At 40.3% G+C, this 20900-nt stretch overlaps 1 protein-coding gene across 14 annotated transcripts in view; it reads left to right on the forward strand.

The window, feature by feature from the left end:
* Positions 1–20900, forward strand: part of dmd (dystrophin) — a 1684732-nt gene that overhangs the window by 546711 nt on the left and 1117121 nt on the right. For all 14 annotated transcript variants that reach the window (XR_010004953.1, XM_008107345.3, XM_016992722.2 and 11 more), the window contains exons 3-5: positions 2616–2708; positions 5337–5414; positions 18305–18397. Coding sequence is in view for 13 of the 14 variants with exons in the window: in XM_008107345.3 (XP_008105552.2) it covers positions 2616–2708; positions 5337–5414; positions 18305–18397 (264 nt within the window). In the remaining variant the exon portion in view is untranslated. The remainder of the gene's footprint in view (positions 1–2615; positions 2709–5336; positions 5415–18304; positions 18398–20900) is intronic.

The following is a 20900-nucleotide window of genomic DNA, read 5'->3' on the forward strand; positions in this document are numbered from 1 at the left end:
AAGAAAAAAGCTGGGGGCGGAGACTTATTGCCTATGTGTGATGAGGAAGATAGCCTATGGGGAAGCACTAAAAGTCTGATGAGAGTAGAATGAATGAAAATGAACAAAGGAGGACTGGAAGGTACAATCAACTCCCGATTCCTATTTTAACTTAATGATGCTTCTCAATACTGCCATCTGATAAGGTCCATACTGATGTCTCTCCTGATTGTAATGTTAAAAAAACCAAAACCTTGCATTTTATTTTTAGGAAATCCATTTTAGATTGAAAATGAGATATACCAAAATACAAGAAATTGTATTTTATCTAAGAGTACTTAAAGCTGGCTCTCATATGTTGCTGTCAGCCATCCTGAGACAAAAGGCACATGAATACTTTCTTGCTAGATAAATGACCATAAAAGACTAAGAAATATTTTGTAGGAGGGAGAAGTGACCTCTTCAGGCAGAAAGCAAAAGGTTTCAGTACACAGATAAGCAAAAAGAAAAAAAGGAGATGAAACAGATGAAACAAAAGGGCAAGCATGCTCTCTAGAACTCCTCTGTCACTAATTTCTCTGTACAAACATCAATGTCTGTTTGCTTTCAACACTTTGAAGGAAAAGAAAGGATAACTTCTAGCACCTAAACACATTTACACATATGGTACTTTTATTTTTAAAAAGCTTCGCAGGGTACAATTTAAGCTGTAAAGCACATTGAATCTTAACTCCACACTTTCCATCTTTTTTAAAAGCAGCTATCGATGAAGAATGAGACCCAACATGAAGTTTGGTTTGAAATAAGGGCCGCTTTATTTAGTCTATACCCTATTTATTTATTTGTAGCTAAAAGGAGCAAGAGTGAGATCTGTATCTATCTCAAGTTCACCTGCACAATCTTCCTTTGGAGGAAGCATCTATGCCCTGAGAACACTCTAAACATTTGGGTTGATCCCCAGCTGGCCGTTTACTGGAAAGTAAAATTTAGGCACTCCCATTCAAGATGCAAAACTTTCAAGTATGACCAAAATATTAAAGTTTGCCTTAAGGGTATCATCTTTCCCATTTCCTGCTAAGTTGCATGACCTAAAGAAGCTGTTTCAGAGTCATGCCCTACACAAAAATGGAGGCAATAAGAATCCAGTGCTAAGGTGAACACTAAACCCTTAAATTCTCACTTTATTATCTGCCAAATGGTAATGCCATCCCAGAAAAGTCCTTCAAATACAGTATATAGTCGGCAAAACCTCCATGTAAAAGAGGAGAAAACCCTACCTAACTTCTAAACAACTAAACAAGCTCACATTGTAATGAGGGTGGAAGAGGGGTCACATTAGACATTGCAGGGGTATGAGAAGAGCCAGTCAAATCTTGAATAGTCTGAATAACCCACTCTTCTCATGTGCAGCATTTTGACATGCTGGTGCCTATTTACAAAGCTGCCTAGTCTCTATCCCTTGAGGCTAGCACATAAATTCCATCTCTTGGGCATCTTTGTCACACTGTTTGGAAACAAACACATTGTTATATCACCTCAGTGCTGGCCATTACAAGCATATTGTTAGCAAAATAAGTTTGGTGTAAATTGTTTGAGTGTTAGACTAAGACACTGGGTTAGACTAAGACACTTAGTCATGGAAATCCACCAGGTGAACCCGGGCAAGTCACACTCGCTTTGTCTCAGAGGAAGGCAAGGGCAAACCCACTTTGAACAAATTATATCAAGGGAACTTATGAGATGGGGTTTGGGAAGCATCTTAGGATGCTTCCCTTCTGGTCCAGTGATGGATGAGCATGCTGCCTAACCCACAACATCGCTGGACTTCTGGTGGAAATCCCACCCACAACTGGAGAGGAAGCATTCTACAATGCTTTCCTCCTAACACAGGAACCTGCCCGTGCTGTGCTGGCTCCAATGAGCCAGCATGTATCCTCAATGCTTGGGCTATGCTTCCCACATGTGATGGGGGAAGTATCACCGTGAGGGAGCAGCACATGGGTGACAAATTCATCCCACTGTCCTTCTGTTCGGTGGCGAAACTAAGCAAATGGGATGCTTCACCTTGCTCATGTGATAAGGTCATAAGTCATAAGTGAATTGAAGACATACAACAATCACTTTGAATGCAGTAGATACATTTTGCTGTGTTCATGATTTTGAGTTCATTTCTTAAAACTCGCAGATTATGAAACTTTGGCTCAGAAAAAAAATTATGGTACAACTCCTTAACCCTCTAGTCTTATGGTAGGAGGGGAACACCTATGAACTATCTGATCCTTGCATTTATCAGTTGAAGAGCTTGAAGACTAGGAGCAAGACATAAATGTACAGGCAAATAAATAAGTAAATTAATGGTTCATATGTGCTCTCTGCAGAACAAAGGTCAAAAGGTTGTTATTATTATAGCCTTCCTTCTTTCATTCCCTTAAAACACCAGGATTTAGAAGCAGCAGCACTCTGGTGGAGTGTACAAAATCTTAGTAAAAAATCAATTGCTTTCAAACAAAAAATAAAGATAATGATTATATTGGAAAACAGCCTTTTATTTGAAGGACATTGTTATGACATAATTGAAACATTAACATGCAATGGATAATTCTCTGTCAGAATCAACTTCTCTTTTTTCATCCTAGTTTGGTACACATCCTATAGAAGAGCTGTTCAATGATTTTCAAGATGGACGAAGGCTCCTGGAGCTTCTGGAAGGTCTCACAGGCCAAAAACTTGTATGTATATGCATGTTCTGCCTAGTGCAGATATTTTAGCACAGATATGTACGTTTTATGTAGTTGTGATGATTGTATTTTACTTCAAATGTGGAAAACCATGTTGTAAAATTAATTTTCCTGGATTCCCCCCCCCCCCCAAGCATTTCTGTTTTGAAAGATATTGAATTTAGACTGATTGTGAAAATAAGAATAGAAGTATAGGGCTTGGTATGATGCAGAGCCAATCCAATTTTATCTTACAAAGGTATCTTACTAAGTTATAGCATCCTACAAAAAGCTGGTGATTTTGAATGTGATGTAGCTGCAGGTGTTTGTTTTTGCTGTTTTGAAAAATAGCACATTCCTCACAGCAGATCAAGCTAGATAAGGGATAAATAAACCTTGTTTACCTGAGAAATAAGAAACATTATTGTTTATTATTTGATATAATTGTATAAAGAACTGAAGGGTAGATTTGCATCAAAAACACACACATAGAAAAAACCCTAATATTTGAAACAATAATATATTTAAACCCATCAAGGTTGTTTTTTTTACTTATAAATGCTGTAAATAAATAAATAAATAAAAGAATATTTTCTGTTCAAATTACAGTATTTTTCCTCTGATGATGCTATCCAGAGATATAGGCAAAATGTCAGGAAAAAATGCTACTAGAACATGGCCATACATCCTGGACACCACACAACACCCTTTTGATCTCTACTGTATACCTATTTTAAAAATGGCTTATAACAACATTTATATATCAGCTTCTGATGTTGGTTAGCTTTATCACACATCCGCCATATATGATAAAGAATACAGCTACATGCTTCACTTTTCCAGTACATAATTTTCAGCCCTTTATATATCTTAGATAATTTGTTGGAGTCAAATATCTTTTCTACATCATTTTATAAACATTTTCTTTAGCACTTGATTGTGAAATTAAGATGTTGCTGAATGTAGAATTGAAACATGAGAAAGTTAAAGACTGTATGGTTAAATGAGTCAAAATTGTAAATAATAATAATAATAGTTTATCTATATCCCGCCCCCTCTCCTCAGGGGACTCGAGGTAGCTTGCAACATAAATAATACAAAAAGTACAATACAATAAAATACAGAAAATTGGACACGCATCAATAACATAAAACACAAAATACAACACAATCAAATACAAAAATTAACAATAAATATTATGAGCATTGAGATATAACGCAATCGTTCCTATAAACTAAAAAGTGCTTGCTACCATAAATCCATTTCCTAGAGTTTGACTAATCACTGTCAAATGCCTGTTTAAATAACCAGGTCTTCAAGTACCTCCTGAATGCCATGAGGGTGGATGCCTGTCTAATCTCCCTTGGGAGGGCATTCCAGAGTCAGGGGGTCACCACTGAAAAGGCTCTTTCCCTCTTCCCCACCAACCTCGCTTGTGAGGGAGGCAGAACTGAGAGGAGGGTCTCTTCAGCCCATTTTAAGGCCGAAGCAGGTTTATACGAGGGATGCGGTTGCACAAATAGGCAAGATCTGAGCCGTATAGAGCTTTATAGGTAATAGCCTGCATTTTGGATTGGTCCCTGTATGACTGAAATATATTTGAAAACAATTGAAATATATGGTTCCAATACTGAGTTGGAATTATAAGGAAATATATGGGCAATAAGAGCTTAAAGAAATCTGTTTTACTGTTTGAACTACACTTTATCATTTTAACAATTATACTTTAGTTTTAAAAAACTGCTGGTAGTTTAATTAATATTTAACACTGATTTTTGCATATTAACTATTTTATTTTATTTTGAATGTGTCAGCTTAATTTTGAAAAAAAGTGGAGCACATATAAGGTTAATGATACGGTGGTAATAATGATAGCAGTACAACCAAGTTTGCATTAGACATGTTAATTGAAGTTTCTTGCAAAACCAGCTATTATTTTATTTTATTTTTCTTCCACTTAAATTTTCTTACATGGAATATTTATATAATTGTTAATTTTATTCAAGCTCCTAGAAATATTTACATATAGAATATAATGTGTGCTTGATGCTATGGTAACATTCTTAAATTGGTCCAGGGAAAGAAGCATCACAATAAAATCAACTTGGATTTCTCTGAGTGTTGCCTTCATTCAATATGGTCACTGAAAAATATCATAAAGAAATATAAGTCAGAATTGATATTTTTGATGCCCTAGGCATTTCTTTATTGTTATAAATACAATTCTGTCAGTAAGACAGATGTTTCAAATATTAATGCACAATACTTTCTAGTTCTTCATTATTGCTAATCACCATGTATGTTTGTGGGGCCCCTGGTGGTGGCGCAGTGTGTTAAAGCACTGAGCTGCTGAACTTGCAGACCGAAAGGTCCCAGGTTCAAATCCCGGGAGCAGAATGAGCGCCCGCTGTTAGTCCCAGCTCCTGCCAACCTAGCAGTTCGAAAACATGCAAATATGAGTAGATCAATAGGTACCGCTCTGATGGGAAGGTAACGGCGCTCCATGCAGTCATGCCAACCACATGACCTTGGAGGTGTCTACGGACAACGCCGGCTCTTCAGCTTAGAAATGGAGATGAGCACCAGGACTTAACGTCAGGGGAAAACCTTTATCTTTTATCTATGCATGTTTGTGTTTAGGGGAAAGAAAAGGGCTCCACAAGAGTTCATGCCTTGAACAACGTCAATAAAGCTCTCCAAATCCTACAGAAAAACAATGTAAGTAATAATTTGCATGGAATCATAACATTTCCAGAATGTTTGAAAATAAAAACCTTGGTTCTGAAGTATGTTTCATAATAAATAACACCAGTAACAGTCCTACAAGGTATCAGAAGCCAAAGAAAAACAAAGGGTTCATCTACATTGCAAAAGTAATGCAGTTAGCCATTCCATTAACTGCCATGGCGCATTGCTATGGAATTTTGGGAGTTATATTTTTACAAGGTCTTTAGTCTCATTTCCCAAAGAATGTTGGTACCTCACCAAACTACTACCAGGATTCCATAGAACTGATTCATTGCAATCAAAGTGGTGTCAAACTGCATTAATTCTACAGTGTAGATGTACTCTGTATTTGAAAGACTGTGAAGTCACAAACATCAATTTCTAGTAAGATAAGTTTGTGCAAGTGAATGGGTTGGTGTCTCTCAGCAATAAGAGCGAGTATGGGTCATATTGGGTTTAACGCTTGGATTTAGGGCTTTACATTTTCTTCCTGCAGTTCAGTTTGTACATATTTTAATGGATTTCCCTTGATTTGTATATTTACTTATGCAACTTGCATAATTTGTTCAACGTATCCCCACTGAAACCTTGTTTCTGCATATGTATTTCTAATTATGCAAATCTCAACCATTTGCATTTTAAAACACATGCTTTGTTTGTGTGTGTGCTTTATTACTGCTGTGAATCTTGCAAATATGTTAATGTTTTGGCTGTTGCAAAAATGCAGTTTTGTCAACATTGTGATTCCAAGAAAAGTTGCATCTATTCCTAACCGGGGGCGGGGGGGGGGGGGGTGTTGGAGGAAATTTGAGCTTTTAAATATCAAACCGAGGTTCACACAGTTTTGATTGCTTCTCCTCCACCCTTCACTCACATTTGGTATGCAGAAGACGTCCAGTAGGGTGACGACAGTATGAAAGATGTTCATTCTGCTATGTGATTGTATAATGCAGCCCTAGAATACCATGGAAGATGCACTACAAAACAAGGAGACAGGAACTGTAGGGGAATAGAGGCAGTTACTGCAGTCATTGTCACTCCTCTCTCTTTCCCGTTTTTAATATAGACATAAGCATCATAGGACCCTCCAAGCATTATAGTCTACAGTTCCCACATTCTTCATCATTGTCTGTATTGGATAGGACCTGTAATTCAGCAACATCGGAAGCGTTTTCCAATGCTGTATTTTCACTCAACTGGGAAATAGCCAGCCTTTGCAAAATTAACCTGGGCAAATACCTACTGTGTTTCAATTTGTATCAGTTTAAAACAGTGGTTCTCATCTCAGCAAGTTTACTAATTGTTAGGATTTCTGGGAGTTGAAGACCAAAAACATCTGGGGACCCCAGGTTGAGAACAACTGGTTTAAAACAATATGTGCCAGTGCATTTGTAGAAATGGCAATGATGCCATCTGCCCCTATTTTAGGGATCGAGGCATCAAAGCTTTCAGTCATTTTTAGTTGACCAATGAAGGAACATAAAGGAATTCCATGCCACAGAAATGTGCTGACCATTACACAGCTCCCAAATTTCCATCTGCCCTATTCCTTTGCCCTCCAACCCCCCGAATAAGGAGACAAGATAAGTAAACTTGGGTTTAAAACTGGGCAACTTTATTGATAGTTACCTATTTAACTTTTAATTTGGAACTAGGGCCAAAATCTCAATAGCCATCTATAAATTTGGTGAGGCATAAGCCAATGTAGGCGGTCCTGCCCAACCATCCTTTTTTAATTGAATTTAGGGCGAAACACCGGGTTCCCAGCGTAACCTAACCTGGATGACTTGAAGGAGAATGCGGTGGAGAGTTTTGCCTCTGAAACCAATGAGATCAAAACCTCCCATTCCAAGGCCATAATCATTCACCCTCGCCGAGGCTGTACAAACCCTGTACAAACCCAAGTGAGGATTCACACCTCTGGCCAACACCAAAACTGAAGTGCCTTGTGGTACACACCAAAATAAGAGATTCCCCTAAGCATTCTGCCACAGATCAGGAGAAAATGTCTATTTAGCTCCTAACCACCACCAAAATCTCAAGAATTTCCCTAATTCAGCTAGGAAAATTTGGTTGCCCAGTTCGGAAAGATGGATACCATCAGCCCGATATAGGTTCAGATCGTTGAACCTTAAAGTGTCTTTTGGGATATATAACCCATTCAACCAGCCAAAACTTTATTCAGGACCTGGTTGACCCATTACCGAGCCTTGTCCAACTTTTCGCCATCGGCAAGCGGCCAATGTGGCCTAGAATAATCACTGACTAAGTTCGGTTCAAGGCTACACCTTCGAAAGCTTATGTATGTCATTCAAACTTGTACAAACAGGGCCATGACAAGCGTTTTAGAGGGAACGCACTCCTTTACCTTGTACATGCCAATCAACTTGTACAAACAGAGCCATGACAAGCATGTTCGAGGGAAAGCACTCCTTCACCTTGTTCATGCCATTCAAAAAACTTGTAAAAAAACAGTCCCCTGCCCATTAGCAGACCCAAATCATTGTCAGCACCAAAGGCCTCCTCTTCCCCTCCACTCCACGAAGGCCATGGCAGCGAGGCTGAGAAGTTGGCCTTAGGGACCCCTGTGCACCTGTCGCTCAGCTCAGTGTACATAGCTGTGCCCACAAATCAGGACGCAATGTCTATTCGCCAACAGAATGGGTTCTGCAAAGACAAATCAGTGTAACTAGCACGGTACATAACGTACGTACGCCCGATAGGCTCCAGCCTTCTATTTCCTCAAGGCTTAAATTTTACCCACTGAAGAATTCATTACAACAGGGTGTAAGCGGCTCCGCTTCTAAAGAAATAGGTACCAAAATCCCCAAAAATTATTACCCCTTGGAAGCCAAGGCCAAAATTGGTCTATTATCAGCGTAGCAGCAGCTCTGAATTTGAGGTGTTTCTCGAAATTGATCCTCCTTCAAAGCTGCAACTAAGTCACTAACTCAAAGGGCTCTAAAAGGGGGGTTATGCAAACTGCCACCCAGACTAACAAATATTGGAATTGGGATTCCAAATCTGAAGCCAAATTTGTTTAAAAACCTTTAAAGAATAGATGGGTCAATGGCTGCCGCTTATCTCATAGCATAGCTTGCTTTCTAAATAAGCACTCCCACCATTTGCAAAAGCAAAATTTTACAGTGACATTGGGAAAGCCTTGTGCCTTACACCAATAAGCAAGGGCAGATAAAATTGCCCAAATGGTCTGAGGGGCCAACCCCTTCTTCTAGGAAAAAAACAAATTGTGTGATGTGCTCATATAGAGCCAGTGCAATCAAACTTCTTACATACAACTTCTGAAACTCAGAGAACTCCTGCACGGCTCTGATGAAAAATTTTGGAACTCACAGCCAGGGCTAGCATCATTCCCCAAACTATGGACTGTTCCCAATTTTCCAAAGATGAACAGGCATGCTCTGAGGGTGCAAATCTGTGCTGGGGGCAAGCTGCCTGAAGCATTCCATCTGCATACAGGACAAAGCATCAGCAAGAGAATTATCTGTCCCGCAATATAAAAAGCCCTAAACAAAATGTTATACTTCAGACAGTGGAGTGTGAAAAACCTCAAAACCTCAATCAGTCTGGCTGACCTAGAAGTCAATGAATTGATAACCTGGACAGTGGCCTGGCTATCACACCAAAAATAAAGAGTGTAATTTGCCAATTGATCTGCCCACAGCGTTACTCCTACCAAAATGGGAAAAACTCCAAGAATGTTAAATCAGAGGTTATCCCCTAATGTGCCAACTTTCAGGCCATAACTTGGCACACCAATGCCCATTAAAAAATACACCGAAACCAATGGCTCCAGAAGCATCAGACGCTATCTGAAGTGCATCCTTCAGTAATAGGTCTTGTCTCCAAAAGGAAATCCCATTAAATTGACTTAAAAATTGCAACCATATGTCCTAATCAGTCTTAATCCCACGGGAAATCTGCACATGATGATGCGGGAGTCTGGCACCGGAAAGAGCAACGCAGAGTCTGCACAAAAAGGTGCGCCCAGGAACCACCACTTTGCATGCAAAATTTAAATGTCCAATAATTTCCTGAAACTCACGTAATGTGGCCTTACTACGGGTAACAAAGGATTGAATCCTATCTATTAAATTTGATACCTTCTCCAGAGGCAAACAAGAAGATTGTTGAACCATATCAAGCTCAATCCCCAAAAAGGTCAATTTAGTGGCAGGGCCCTCAGTTTTTCTGAGGCCAAAGGGACCCCTAATTGATCAGCCAATTCCTGAAAAGAATGCAGCAAAAATTCGCATTCCCCAAACCCACACTTTCCTATGAATAAAAAATCATCCAAATAATGAACCACCCCCAATAGACCTGATTTTGTTTTAAGAGCCCATTCTAAAAAGGTGCTAAAGGATTCAAAAGCAGCACATGAAACCGAACAGCCCATCGGAAGAGCCCTGTCCATATAGTACAGCCCATTGAACTGAAAACCTAACAGTTCAAAGTCCAGCGGGTGCACTGGAAGAAGGTGAAAAGCAGACTTGATGCCACACTTTGCCAACTCAGCTGCCGGCCCACAAGCCCTAACTTTCTTCACCGCTGAATCAAAGGAAGTCTAATGCACCATACAAAAATCCTCTGGAATCGCGTCATTCACCGATCTACCCCTGGGATAGGAAAGATGGCGAATGAGGTGATACTCCCCAGGGGCCTTCTTTGGAACAATCCCTAGTGGCGAAACTCTTAACCTGGTGTGGGAGGTGAAGTAAATGGGCCAAGAACCTTACCCTCAGTGACTTCTTTATTAATTTTTGAAAGGCCAACGTCCTCCATGCCAATAATGGATTTCAAGTTCGGGGCCCTAAAGGGTGCTCTCGGGCCAAGTGCAGGAATCCTAAAACCATCAAAAAACCCATTACACAAATAACAAGCTGTGTCTAAATTAGGATAACAAGATAACCACAAATCCAACTGAACTAGATTAATTGGGCTGGGCCCCTTTGGAAAACCCACCGGGACCGAAACCTCTCTTTAAATTGTGGTTATCCTCTCCACCACCCTTACCGGGTTTTCCTTTGGTACAATTTTTTGCTGCATGCTGCCCTGAACAAATGGCACAGACATGCAGAAATTTACATCCCTTCTGGGAAAAAAACTCCCTGGGAACAATACTCCCAGCACCACAAGCGCTGTTGTGGTTGCTGATGCTGTTGATGTTGCAGCTGGCGAAAGGAATGCCCAGCCCTGTAGTTTTGTATTGTATGCCCACTGTTGGCCTTCTCGCCTGAAATGGGGTGTGCCAGAGTTAAAACTTCCAACCAAAGTTGATGATCAATCAAATCCCAACGCAAAGTTGGAGATTGGGCAGCACGAAGCCTAAAGCATTTATCATGTAGGAGCCAAGTGCCCCCCATAAAATTCACATAGGCCAAATTAATAATATTCATGTACTGGAAAAGAGAGTGGGATCTGGAAGGGTATGCCTTCACTAGAACCCCATCATAAATAAAAAACAAGAGAACCAGTTACCCCAATTCTAGTCCACTTTACGTTTTTAAATAATTTCTTTCCTTTCATCATCCGATTTGTCCTTTTCTTTCTTATCCAATTCCCTGAAATACAGGGTAAAAATGTCAATGTATTCGTTTTTAAGAATTTTATCGACAGTCTTTTGGGCCAAATGAGAGCCTAAATCTGTCACACTAAGGCTATCAGGGGCAGGCAAAGGTCAATCAGCCGTGCCCCAAAAACAAAGTGAGCTTTCCATAGTGGGAATTGCAGCAACCGATGATCCCATAAGGCTTGGTGTTCCGACAACAGGGGCCAAAATAGCTAATTGTGTGCTGCTGGTGAAGGGGACAGGCTTAGAAGGTGTTTGAATTGAATTGAAGTCCTGTGAATCAGCCACTTCCCAGGGGAAAATGTGTGCATCCCCATTACCAAAAGCAGTGGCAACGCGCCTCGCCTCCACTGCTGCAGGCTGTACTCCTGCCACCACAGAGCTGGATGGAATGGTTTCCGTAAGGACTGAAGTCGAGGTGGCCAAGTGCTCATCTGCAGCAGGCATCCCGATCTGCCTCTCCTCCTCTAAGGCATAAATACGGGAACACAAAGATTTTATTAAAATAGTATTACTGCCAGCCGTTGAACTTCCTTAGCAGCCGCCACTGCCTTTTCTCTTTCAAGCAAATCAATATGTGCAACTAGAGCCTTCAACAACTGGGATGAATCTTTTTCTTCATCCGCAGGAGCACTCGGTGGGGGAGGGCGTTTAGCAGGAGCTTTCTTGGCTGAGCCCTTGTCTTTCGGCCCCCCAATATTCTTCTTTGGTGCCATACTGTAAGAATAAAGAAATCTTTAAGACCAAAGCACTGTAAAAAGGCGACCTGTGGCCTGGAAAGATAGCTCAAGGAACTAGAATCCCATGCTTACGTATACTAAAAACAGTTCTTCCACCAAAAACCAATAGCATAGCTTTGTCATAATCAACTCACTGCTATTGCTAATGCAGCTTTGTTGTTGTTATTATTATTATTATTATTATTATTATTATTATTATTATATATTCATTTCATACAATGCAGTAATACTATAAATTGTAGTATTGTCATTATTATTATTAGTTAGTATTGATTAATTAATATTATATATATATATATATATATATATATATATATATATATTCATAATGTTAAAACCAAAAGAAACCAGTCCATAAATCCTTTAATTCCAAAAATTAATACCAATTAAATATAAAATAAAACCGATAATTAATAAACTACCCCATATTTGATACCATTTTAATGCTTAACAGAAGCTTCTGTGTTAAATGGTAATTAAATGCATCAAGCCTGGATAAAATGGCCGCCGGGCCCATCAAAATGGCTACTGGGCCTAAACAAAGATGGCCACTGAAACTTAAAACAAAATGGCCGCCAGACCTTCTCAAAAATGGCCGCCAGACCTTCTCAAAAATGGCCACCAGACCTTCTCAAAATGGCCACCCAACCTTCTCAAGATGGCCACTGGGCCTACTCAAAATGGCTACCAAGCGTTACACAAAATGGCTGTGAAGCCTCTCCAAAATGGCCACCAGGCCTGAACCGCATGGCCTAATCATTACACACCCAATATGGCTGCCGAGTCAGGTAACAACATGAAGCAAAACAAAATGGCCGGCGCTAATAAAAATGGTGCCCAGCCTAACTGCCAGCACACAATCAAAACGTAGGCCACGCCCCAACATTGCTACACCCAAATCTGCCCTGCAACAGCCAAAAAGAACATTAAAAACAGCGCCAAAATCAACCCCAAAATTGTGATGACCCATGGGCAATGTAGTCCCATTCCTGGCACTGTGGTGCCAGATGAAGAGGAAAACTTGGGTTTTTCACCGTTCCAGCCAGAATTGGAACTTTCCCAGCCAGATTTGGAAACCTTGCACCTGCAAGAGATTTGTCTTCCAGAAGTCTGTCAAACAAGCCCCGAGCCAAAATCTCCCCCGTTTTCTCGCCATGATTTTTGTAAACAACAGAGGGGAGTCGAACAGGCGTCTCGCAGGAGTGCTAGGATAGCTGCTAAGCATTCAGCTGATTAAGCCTGCTTTCCATGGGAAACTTTAAGGAGTCATGCATCTGGACTCAGAGAATAGCTTTCGTTTCTGGTTCTCCAGAGAACTGCTCTTTGGCGGGAAAACGGGACCCTATTTAGGTGTTTTACCCACAAAGGGATGTTGCGGAGTCAATTCGTCAGCAACTGGAGTAGGTTGTGTGTGGACAGCGCTACTCCGCTTCTAAGCCTTCGTTCCTGTTTCCAAGCCTACGTTCCCGTTCCAGCCTTGTTTACCTCCGCGGACCTTGCCTTGCTTCCTAGGACTCAGCCTTGTTTTCCAGGACTCTGCCTTGCCTTGTTTTCCGGATTTTGCCAAGTATTCCACGGATCTTGTTCTTGCTCCTCGTCCTTGTTGCCTTGTATCAAGCCTTGTTTCAAGTTACTCCCTAGCCTCGCTCAAGTTCCATGGACTAAAGGACCTTGTCATCTCCCCTCACTTTGCCTGGCAAAGTGAGTGTTTCGGTTATTGGATTACAACTTTGGACCTTAATATTTCATATTGGACATTGTTTCTTTGGACTAATTTTGACCTTTCCTGAAAGGTCTATTCCTGGACTATTTCATACACTTGCTTTTATTAACTTTATATATTCCTTCAATAAAGATATTAGATAGAATCTGGCCTCGGTGTATGGTTATTGGTGCTCTGCAGCCTGGGTCGTGACAAAAATGGCCCACCAACAGCCACATATTCAGCAATGGCCAACATGGCCTCAAAGCCCCGAAAACAACCTTCAGGATCCACCAAGGCCAAAACAAAACAGCGAGCCGTAAACGGGGGTGTCGGACATACTACGCGCAAACCCAACGCAAAACTATGCCCCAAAAGGGGACGGTGGCTGGCCACACAAAACGTGTGCAAACCTACCCAAGCCCAGCCAAGTCTCACAGGCACAAAGGGAAAAAATATTGGCCAAGCATTACCTAACAAGGAGAACAGCATGCAAAGAGGGCAGACTTACGCACTCACTTCCAAGCAAAGCCCAGCATGCAAAAAGGGGGTGAGGAAAGCACGCCATCCATGCGCGAGCCATAAGCGCACCCACCCAGGCCGCACTCCTCCACCCCTCTCAAAACGATGGGCTCGGGCAGGCTGGAAGGAACGGGGTGGAGGCACAAACAGAAGCGCGCACTTCTCTCTGCACCTCTCCAGGCCGCCAGTGTGAAGGAAGGTAAGGAAAGCATTTTCTTTACAAAATACCTCAGGCGAAAAAGAAGACCAGAGAGAGCAGGATCCAGCCCTGCCGCCCCCGTTCCTTCCCCTCACCACATACAGACCTCTGTTCAGGAGCAATAAGACTGCTAAGCTCCAAGGGAAAGGCCTTCTTCTCCCACGACGACTCTCACACCCCAGGAAGTACTGGAGATCTCACTTTTCACTCCTTCCTCCTCAATGTCCAGAAAGTGAGTGATTTAGGAGGCGGGCTGCTTCCTAGAAGCCCCACCCCCTTCTAGAACTCTCTCTTTCGGTGAGAGGGGGCAAAGCCACTTCCCTCCCCCAGCTACGCAGGGGAGGGGGAGTTTATTCTTCATTCATAGGTACAGAATCATGGTGAGAATTTTTAGATTTTGTTCTGCATGACTACTATACGAGGAGTGCTTCCAGCATCTATTACTAAGAGCAGGGTAGTTCAAAGTAGCATCGTATCTCACCCATATTCAAATCTCCACATGGTCAGACCTGTGAAGGAAGTTTTTGCAGAATTAGGACCTAGGAAACAAGCTAGAATCATAGAATTCTAGAGTTGGAAGAAACCACAAGAATCATCCAGTGCAAATCACTTCCATACGGGAAACACAACGAAAGCACCCCCAACAGATGATCATCAGCCTCTGTTTGAAAACCTGCAGACAAGGAGACTCCACCACACTCCAAGGCAGCATATTTCACTGGCAAATAAGCTCTTACTGTCAGAAAGTTCATCCCAATGTTTAGCTGGAATCTCCCCCCCCCCCCCCCTGTAATTTGAATCTGTTGCTTCATGGCCTAGTCTCCAGACCAGCGGGGAACAAGAATGTCCCTCTCCCCTCAATGTGACATCCTTTAACATGTTTAAATATGTCTACAATGTCTCCTTTCGGCCTTCTGTTCTCCAAGATAAACATACCTGGCTTCCTAAGCTTGCTACAGCTCAACAGGGATCTTTAGCTTTTTCCCATAATATGTCAGATTTCTGGGGCTAACATCCTTCCTGATTGGACTGTAGAGTCTTTACAGGAATGGAAAGCATCACCCACCTTCTACTACATTGCAGAGGTTGTGCCAGCTCTTCAACACTGCTATGTAAGATAGAGCTAGGCAAGGTAGGCTTTATGAGGATAGAAGCAAAACCCTTAGGGAAAGCTGCCTGTTTCTGATCTTTTCTCCATTAAAAAAAAATCTGTACCTCTTAGATGGGTTGCTGAATCTCTCTTGCTACTCTGAACTTGACACCTCCTATTCCAAGATAGACAAATAAAGCACACAAACTATTTCTTCCATAACTGCTTCAGCTTTTATAATTATATTCCCCACTTCACTGCTCAGTCTCCAGTAGTTTTTTACAGCCAAGTAACTGATCAGTGGCACAGCTGCCTGCATTTTACTCATCATTGACTAGCATTGCAACTGGCGGAAGCAGCAGACAAGGCAGGGGGTTGGAATGGATGGCCCATGAGGTCTCTTCCAACTCTACTATTCTATGATTCTAGGAAGGTAGTCTCTGATCCCACTCACCATGGCCAATACCCATTGTAATTTCTCAATGGTGGTAGCATATTTATGTTATAATCCACCTGAAATGTAAGTGTACCTGGCTTCAGGAATGAATTTTTCTTGTAGAAGAAAATGAAGGAAATGAAATGGGTTATGATATTTTGTGTAATGCCTTCACAAGTCTAAGATGGATATGTTTTTGTTAGCTCTCAAATCTGGCGGTTGTTCAAATAAAGTTATGTCCAATTTTATTTCTCCCTGCATGCTTCCTTATCTTCCTCCTCCTGGATTGATGATAGACATGAAATATCTAAGAAAACCACAGGAGAGTAGAGATATGATAAAGAAATGTTTATTGTACTCACTAGTGCTGAAGCCACTGGCTTTCAAAATGTATTATTTTCTCTTCTTGTACCTTTTCAGTGTGTACCTTATCATTACTAGATGTTTGTCTAAGAAAATGTATACTGTGAACCGTATGTGATTGTTAATGTGGGAACCTCAGTGTACAAGAATTTGTTGTCCTACCAAGGCATTTCATTGATAAATGAAAAGCATTTAACTATTTAAACATAAGTTTGTTTTGTTGTACAATATTGTATCTGCACTAACTGTACTTTGCACTGTTTACTTGTTGTTAAACAATTGTGTCTTATTTATAAAATATACTCTAGATGTTTATTTAATTTTAAAAGCTAATTGATTGATCAATATGCACATAAAAGCCACATAGTCTTGCTATATATCTTCTATATATATAAAAGGATTTTAAAAAGTCGGCCTAGGACAAAACAACAAAACTACACATCCCAGAAACACTAAACTTGGCAACACAACCTCTCATCCATGCCTCTATGTTCATACAACAAAAAGAAAAGAAAAATAAAGTCCTAATTAGAGGGAGAGGAATAATTGGTTTTTATCCAATTGCTGCCAGTTACAAGGCTAAACTCTGCCCACTTGGTCTCCTAGCAACCTACTCAGCCCAGGGGACAGGCACAGTTAGGCCTCAGGCCTCTTCCCCACTGCCTATAAGATACAGATTATCTGATTTTAACTGGATTATATGGCAGTGTAGACTCAAAGCCCTTCCACACAGCTATATTACCCATTTATAATCTTATATTATCTGCTTTGAACTGGATTATCTTGAGTCCACACTGCCAGATAATTCACTTCAGTGTGCATTTTATATAGCTGTGTAGAAGGGGCCTCATATAATCCAGTTCTAAGCAGATAATATAGGATTATAAATATACAGTAGAGTCTCACTTATCCAACATAAACAGGCTGGCAGAACATTGGATAAGTGAATATGTTGGATAATAAGAAGGGATTCAGGAAAAGCCGATTAAACATCAAATTGGGTAATCATTATACAAATTAAGCACCAGAACATCATGTTATACAACAAATTTGACAGAAAGCGTAGTTCCATGCGCAGTAATGCTATGTAGTAATTACTGTATTTACAAATTTACCACCAAAATATCACAATGAATTTAAAACACTGACTACAAAAACATTGACTACTAAAAGGCAGACTGCGTTGGATAATCCAGAACATTGTATAAGCGAATGTTGGATAAGTGAGATTCTACTATAATATGAAATAATTACTGTGGTAGAATAATACAGAACAATATAATCTCTAAAACCAGGACAGTAAATAAACAGCAGCACTCTGAAAGCAAAGAAATTGGGAATTCCACAAAGGAAACAATCAGGGCCAGCTAACACCTCCCAACCAAGTATTCCCATCACCAAAGTCTGGCAAATCCTCTGTTTTCTGAGGGCCACAGATAGCAGAAGCACATAAAATATCGCAAACAACACCACTCTAAAAACAAGGGAATTCCAGACAGGAAACAATCAGGGCCAGCTAACATCTCCCAACAAAAAATTCACTCAGGGAGGAAACAGCCAGGCTTTAAACCTGCAAGGCCATTACATGCTAATCATTTTGCATAATTGCAGCATTCATACTTGCCTCCAACAAACAAAAAAAAAAACAATCAGAAATATTGTATATTCACAACCTTTAGGAAATAATATCCCCTTATGGCGCAGCGTGTTAAAGCGCTGAGCTGCTGAACTTCTGGACTGAAAGGTTGCAGGTTTGAACTGGGGGAGCGGAGAGAGCCCCCACTGTTAGCCCCAGCTTCTGCCAACCCTAAAGTTCAAAAACATGCAAATGAGAGTAGATGAATAAGTACTGCTCCGGCGGGAAGGTACCGGCGCTCCATGCAGTCATGCCACATGATCTTGGAGGAGTCTACAGACAAGGCCGGCTCTTCGGCTTAGAACTGGAGATGAGCACCAACCCCCAGAGTCAGACACGACTGGACTTAATGTCAGGGGAAAACTTTTACCCTTTACCTTAACTACCATCAGTTCCTCAATACTTTATTTCCCATATCACCATACTTCGCCACAGCAACGCATGGCCAGGCACAGCTGGTCATATATAAAACTGGCTTTTCACAGCTCTATTTATATATTTTTCAAGAGTCTCTGCCCATTTACATTTTTGTTTATTATTCTACAAAATACTAGAACTGACTTACACTGTTTTTATTTAATTATTTTTGCTTTGCTTTGACAGGTAGATCTGGTGAATATTGGCAGCACAGATATTGTGGATGGAAATCATAAACTAACCCTTGGATTGATCTGGAGTATAATCCTCCACTGGCAGGTAAAACATTTACTGAACTTTTAAAAAGTGTTATTCAGAACCAACGAAAAATGACATAACTATGTCATTTGAAAAGGAAAAAGTAATTTTATTAGTTTTAGTAATGGGGTGGATATATATATATATATATATATATATATATATATATATATATATATATGATAGAATCCTGTACAACACTAAAACCTAATACAAATTGAATATCCCCTATCCAAAATGCTTGGAACCATAAGTGTTTTGGATTTTGGATTTCTTTTTTCAGATTTTGGAATGCCTTTAATTGCATATAGGTGTATAATGAGATATCTCTGAGATGGCAACCAAGTCCAAACATATATACTTTATACAGATAAACCGAAGGTGATTTTATACAATGTTTTTAAGAATTCCATGCATGAAACAAAATGTGCATACCATAAACTATCTGAAAGTAAAAGTGCCAATATCTGAGCTGCCCATGTGGGCCATTTTTGGTTTTTGAATTTTTGAATTCCTGATAAAGGATGCTCAATCTGTAAATATATTGTGGGAAAGGATCCTCTAGAACAGAATCCCATTTCATCAGACTGATAGGATGTCATCGATGGGTTAAGAGTGTGGAGGGGGAAAAAGTGAATTTTGAGTTCAGTGTGCCTTGAGACCTAAAAAAAAGTCTATCCTTTGGCATGTGCATTCAGACAGCAATTAGCTGGAAGTGGTTTGCTCTCCCCTCTCATTAGCACGAGGGATACAAGAGCAGCCCGTTGTGTGTATTTTCTCTCCTGCAATCCCCTTATTAATGTGTCTGAAGCCTTCTTTTTGCTTGTTTTCCCAATGAGATGTGCAGAGAGGGAGGGTATCATACAAGCTTTGAGAGGTTCTTGGTTTGAGCAAGACATTGTTTCGCCATACCCTTTTCTACACCAACATCAGTGCATCCATCACCCAAACATGGTAGCCTCTTTTCTGACCTTTTATTTTATCTTCTCTTATCTCCTCATTTCTTGTGGGAGGGCAATTCAGGTGAAAATTAAATGCAATGCATGTTTATAAAAACCACAATTCATCCTTTTTGCTAACAACAAGCAACAATTTTTCAATAGTATTATATATTCTCAGAAATTGGTTGAGAAATTTCTCAGTCCTAAGCTCTGATGTCAACAAAAATTATGAGATGTTTGTGGGAAAAGTTGAAAAGGCGATTGATCTTTCAAGCAAATCCATTCCTCCAATGAAGATTAGTAGAATCCGAAAAGGCACAAAACACTTAATAGCTGTCAGAGCGCAGTGAATAGCAGATGGCAAAGCAAAAGGGGAGGAGTAAAAGCAACTTTGCAACAAAATTCAGGCAGACTATGACGAATATTGGATTACGCGATTAAGGTAGGCTGCAGAGAACAAGAAAAGTATTTTAAATGAGGAAAAGCAGCTGCAAATGAATAAAAAGCTACCAAATGCACAGCTCGGGTTGTGGCGCAGGCTGGAAAGCAACTGCAATGAATCACTGCAATGAATCACTCTGACCAGGAGGTCATGAGTTCGAGGCCCGCTCGGAGCCTATGTTTGTTTGTCTTTGTTCTATGTTAAAAAGCATTGAATGTTTGCCTTATATGTGTAATGTGATCCGCCCTGAGTCCCCTTCGGGGTGAGAAGGGCGGAATATAAATGCTGTAAATAAATAAATAAATAAATAAATAAATAAATAAATAAAACAAAAACAGAATGCACATAACAAATCAATTGGAAATGAAACAGATATGTGAAGACTTCTATAATAACTTACATAATTCCAAAATGCAAATAGTTGAAGTCAAACCACATGTTGAGATGGAAGAAATCCCAATAGTATTATTGAGATGAGGCCATAAGTAAAATGCATCCAGATAAATGCCCAGGAAAGGATGGAATGAGAATAGAACACCTAAAGGTGGGAGGTTATAATCTTCAAAAGGTGACTGCAGAATGTTTTACATAATTCTTGCAAAGTGCCGTCTTACCTAAAGATTGGACAACGTCTGAAACCATACTTCTAATGAAGAAAGGAGACACAGAAAACCTTAGCAACTATCATCCTATTACACTCCTCTTTCAACTATAGAAACTGCTCACAAGGATCCTGTTACAAAAAAAATCTCAAGATGTGGAAATCAACAGAGAACAAGCAGGCTTCAGATGTGGCTGATCCACCCTTGATCATAGCCACGCAGTCTAACAGGAAAAAAAGCAGAAAATATCGCATTCTGGGTTGTCTTTCTTTCATTGATTACCAAAAGACGTCATTCAATGTCAGACTACACAGAGAAACCAGAGGTCCTCTGAAAGACAACCTACATGGTTTCAGATTCAATGACTTGAATGATGTTAAAACAGCTTTAAAATCATGGGTCACGAAGGAAAATCCTGAATTTTTCCAAAATGGTTTTGATGCCTGGGTTAAATGATGGCGCAAATGTGAACACATGGATGGTGACTATGTTGAATGGTAGTTTTGCATAGAGGATAGTTCAGGCTATGATCTGTAGCA

Source organism: Anolis carolinensis, chromosome 3 (assembly GCF_035594765.1).
Source record: "Anolis carolinensis isolate JA03-04 chromosome 3, rAnoCar3.1.pri, whole genome shotgun sequence".
Classification (NCBI taxonomy): domain Eukaryota; kingdom Metazoa; phylum Chordata; class Lepidosauria; order Squamata; family Dactyloidae; genus Anolis; species Anolis carolinensis.